Below are 4433 nucleotides of genomic sequence, written 5' to 3'. Positions count from 1 at the left end.
CTCCAGCCCAGAAGATACATTTTTATTTCTCACGATTAAACCCCTTTTTAAAAAATTAAGTCATTTTCAAAGTGTGTCCCTTCCATTCCATCCATAAAATCAGTAGCAACTGCAGAAACACACACCAACATACCTGGCCTGGGCTCGTATTTGGAGTAAAAGTGTCACATTGTGAACCCTACCAATTCAGTAAATCACAAGAGAAACCAGTGTCATTGAACTAGTGGGCCTCTGAATTCCACTGACAGATAACATAAATTATGTGACGTTTGCGAACAACAGCTACACCAGGAACACCTATAGATGAAGGTAAAATGCCACAATAGTAGATTACTGGTGTAGTTATATAGGCGAAGGTTGTGAGAATTAAAATGGGGGAAACAAACAATGACACACGAGCGCTCTCTCTCTCCAATGAAGGGCTATCGACCGCTCTCAGGTTTGCTCTGCCAGCGATCTCCTCTATGAGGCAGAGAGGAAATCAATGCCACGAAATGAGTCAATTTCCTACATTAAGTCAAAACAGACGACAGTCTCGCCCAAGTGGGAAATTTCACAGCCATTTCAGAGCAGGGAGAGAAAATGGAGGAGGCAGCCAGAGGGAAAGAGGAGGGGGGAAAAATGCTCAAAATGAGTAGCCTTGCCCGTTTACTGTGTAGTAAGCAATTAATTGTCATCAAGGCTTTAGTGCAACTGGTTTTGATTTAGATTAGATTTTACCTTGGACATTTTTTTTTTGGGATGAGCACAAATATACAAAAAACGACATATTTAAAGCAAAATTTACTATGAGAGACTATCAGATGTTGAGCGGCACTGAAAATGCAGTATTTTAACTGTCCACTGTTAACTGTTTTTTTGTCCACACAATGAAAGCCTGAAGGACACAAACAGACAAAAACTGTTCTTTTGTGTTCCACAGAAGAAAGTCAGTCATTTAAGTTAGGAACGAAATGATTACAGAATTTCCATCACTTTAAAGTACTGAAAGCACAACGTGACAAAAGACAACATTGAACTTTCTAAAGAGGATGATTAAATTAAAAAATAATCATTAACATCATTTTAAAAAATTGACAAAGCCTGTTTAGCAAGTCAGTTAGGACAGCAGTGGCTCTTTAGTTATGCTACTACAACTAAATATACATGAATAATACACAAACACACTCAATAGAGGTGTAAACCCATTTGTGGCCAGACACCCACCGAGCAGCCCATTAAGCATTAAAGCTCATGTGTTATTAATTAACGGATGAGTGGAAATGTTCCAGGTGTGCAGCGTGTGTATGCATGCATTCTGTGAGATGAAGAGAGTAGTGATGTCCGGTTCGCGAACGAATCGTTCGATTTAACCGGTTAGATCATGTTGATGTTTTAACTGACTGAAGTAATGATTACTGACTTTATATAATTGAATATGTTGAATGTATTTTCATCCCGACCCGGGACGATAGTCATTACGTCATCGCAAATGACGTCATTACGTTATAGAGTAAAATAACCTGTGAACCGTTTTTTTTTTTAACCGGTTCATTGAAACGAACTGTCCGAAAGAACCGGTTCGCGGAAAAGAACCGGACTTCCCATCACTAGAAGAGAGCATTAGCCTCAAATCACTCAAAGTCTATAGCTCCACTGTGTGGAGAGAAAAGGCATGACAACTGGAATGCTACTTAAGGAGATAACAAAAAGGCCAGTCATTTAACAACTTGCTGCATTCAAAAATGAAACTGAATGCGGTTATTTACACATTGTATTACACAACTAATGACAGGTGCATATCAGGTGCTCATGCATCGTGTTGGCGTATTTGGAGAAATTATTACAAATAGTGCATTTCGAAAGGGAAATCATCTTACATTTATGTCTCTTTTTACAGATAAGTTTTCGCTTAACAACTCTTCCACAGGAAGCTCATTAAGCAGTAGTGTGATGTGTGGTTAGAGAAATGTGGTTTGCTTGAAGTCATTGAAATGAAGGCTGAGCTATTATTCACTATTAGACACAATATGACTGTTACACACATTTTTTTCTTGTGCTTTTAAGCAGCAAATATAAAAATATTTAAAAGTGCTTCCCTAGACAGAACTGTGATCCCTTTGAAAGGTAATTTGGTGGCAACACTCACAGGCAGCCATTTTCTCTGGCAAGTTTAGCTCCTCTACTTGAATGAAGAAAGACTAAAATCTCTAAACTGATTTTAGGAAAATATACCGTCCAGCAGCTTGGGTTCAGTAAGAATGTTTTGTTGTAGATTTCCATTTCAAGTATTTTTCAAATTCAGGATCAAATAATCCTGAAAAAAATGTATCATGTTTGTTTCTTGAATCAGCATATTAGAATGATTTCTGAAGGATCATGTGATGCTGAAGACTGGAGTAATGGCTGCATTAAAAAAAATCTTACAGACAATTTTTTGCCCATAATACCTTTTGCTCTTTTCTCAAAAGGCTCAATTCCAGACCAAATGATTTACACAAACATATCCAACCTCTCTAAGTGTTTATTAGAGATAATACAGCGTTGGGAGTTTTTAAAATACATTTTTTTTACAAAAAAAACTAAAGAAAAAAAGACAGCAGCTCCTCCTTGTGTAGGACAGACCACAAATCAAATCATAGCACAGCCCTTCTCCTCTCCCGCTTTCACAGCTCCTGACATACAACACATCTGCCACAGCGTCTACAGTAATTTCCACACTACAGTGTGCATGGATAAGATAAATACGGAGATACACCTGATAAGACACTTGAAATAAAAGCTTTCCACTGGACTCTAGTGGGAGACGAGACATTGAAGAGATGCTCCCTCGATTGCATATACTTTCTTACCGTTTGGTTTCTGATCCAGCTTTGTGTGTTTGTGCGCGTGGGGAAGAGAAGGGCTGCGGATCTGACGTCCTATAGGCGTCCCATTCAAACAGAGCTCTGGCTGTACACAAACGCTGTCAGGTTCAACCATCACAATCCCACCCACCCGGACCCAAAATATACAACGCTTTTAAATGTACAATGTTTTACAATCATTCCTCAGACGAGATGATCAAGGCTAGACTGTGTGTGTTTATTGTACGAGTACTAGTGTGTATTAACACACTTAAGTCACCAATAAATTCATGCTTGTCCACATCGGTAGTGCATTCTGGGCCTGACAGGCAGGTCTGTCATTAAGGTAAAAAGGAGGGACTACATTTCCCAGCATTCCCTCATCTTCAACATCTCAGACAGTGAGCACCTTGGCAGCAGAGAGAGGCTGAGGTTTGCAGTCCGTTTCAAAGCCGTCAGTCATTTCATCTGCTACTATAGTTATGAACCGAGTGGTTTTGGTACCTCTGTAGTGAGCGGACACTGTTTTTTAGGTGTTCTGATACTGGAGGTGCAGGAGTCGTCTTCTCAGCTCCAGCTGGTGCTCTGGAGCTCTTCTCTGAGCCAGGTGGGTAACGCCTGACCCAGCAGATTCAGCAGCCGTAACAATTCCAGGTTATGCTCCCGGTAGTACTCCGTCAGGAAGGCACGTGTCTGGGAAAGACACAAACAGAGCTGTTTGAGGAAGCCTGCAACTCATAACTGCTGTGTGTTATAACTAACAACAGCCTGTAGCCATGACTATGTTCAAATATAAAACATCTTTTGCCTTCGCATAAATGACAACCTATTTACCCGCTACCGTTTTTGTTTTATACAATATTATTAGTATTATTACATTAATTCTGTTAATCTATGTCAAACAATAACATTAAAAATTAAATGATTATTGTAATTCTTATTACTAATAATTAAATATACAATTAATATTAATTAATATTAATAATACAATTATAAATGATGGAATTATTATTATTATTAGCAATAGTAGTACTACTAAAGTATTAGAATTTATTATGTATTAAGTATTAGAATTAATTTATTATGTATTAAAGTATTAGAATTTATTATGAAATTATAAATTATTAATTCTATAATTATTTTAAATTATTATTTAAAAATGACTTCTTATTGGATGATGATGATGATGATATATTTTACAATTATAAATAATTAGTTCTATTAATTCTTCTTATCTATAATTATTTCAAAATACTAAAATGTTATAATTGATAAAATTACAAATGTTTGAACATTAAATTCCAAAATTAGAAATTATTATGATGATAATATTAGTAACATTATTATTATTATTATTTATAAAAAAATACAAATTGTTGTATTACTGTTACTACAATTATTATTAATCAAATTACCAAAGTTTTATGTAGTGGAATCAGCTGATCATTTTAACTGACCTGTATATTTATTTTATTTCACTATGCCATTTACTGTTTGTTTCATAGAAATAATGTGATTAATGTTTACCTTTCAAGTACTAATAAAAAACATGACAAAAAGCCAGATGTGTACATGATCTAGAAGCCATTCAGACAGCATGTGTTTTTA

At 36.2% G+C, this 4433-nt stretch overlaps 1 protein-coding gene across 1 annotated transcript in view; it reads right to left on the bottom strand.

Annotated features, from left to right (window-relative positions):
- Positions 1 to 2543: 2543 nt before the first annotated feature.
- The window catches only part of LOC107696866 (bifunctional heparan sulfate N-deacetylase/N-sulfotransferase 2-like), a 133724-nt gene continuing 131834 nt past the window's right edge, over positions 2544 to 4433 (bottom strand). Inside the window, exon 15 of the mRNA XM_016497403.1 lies at positions 2544 to 3518. Within this exon, the coding sequence (XP_016352889.1) occupies positions 3393 to 3518 (126 nt within the window). The 3' untranslated portion in view covers positions 2544 to 3392. The remainder of the gene's footprint in view (positions 3519 to 4433) is intronic.

This window comes from Sinocyclocheilus anshuiensis, unplaced genomic scaffold, assembly GCF_001515605.1.
Source record: "Sinocyclocheilus anshuiensis isolate Anshui unplaced genomic scaffold, SAMN03320099.WGS_v1.1 scaffold1224, whole genome shotgun sequence".
Classification (NCBI taxonomy): domain Eukaryota; kingdom Metazoa; phylum Chordata; class Actinopteri; order Cypriniformes; family Cyprinidae; genus Sinocyclocheilus; species Sinocyclocheilus anshuiensis.
This window is presented reverse-complemented; position numbering and strand designations above follow the sequence as displayed.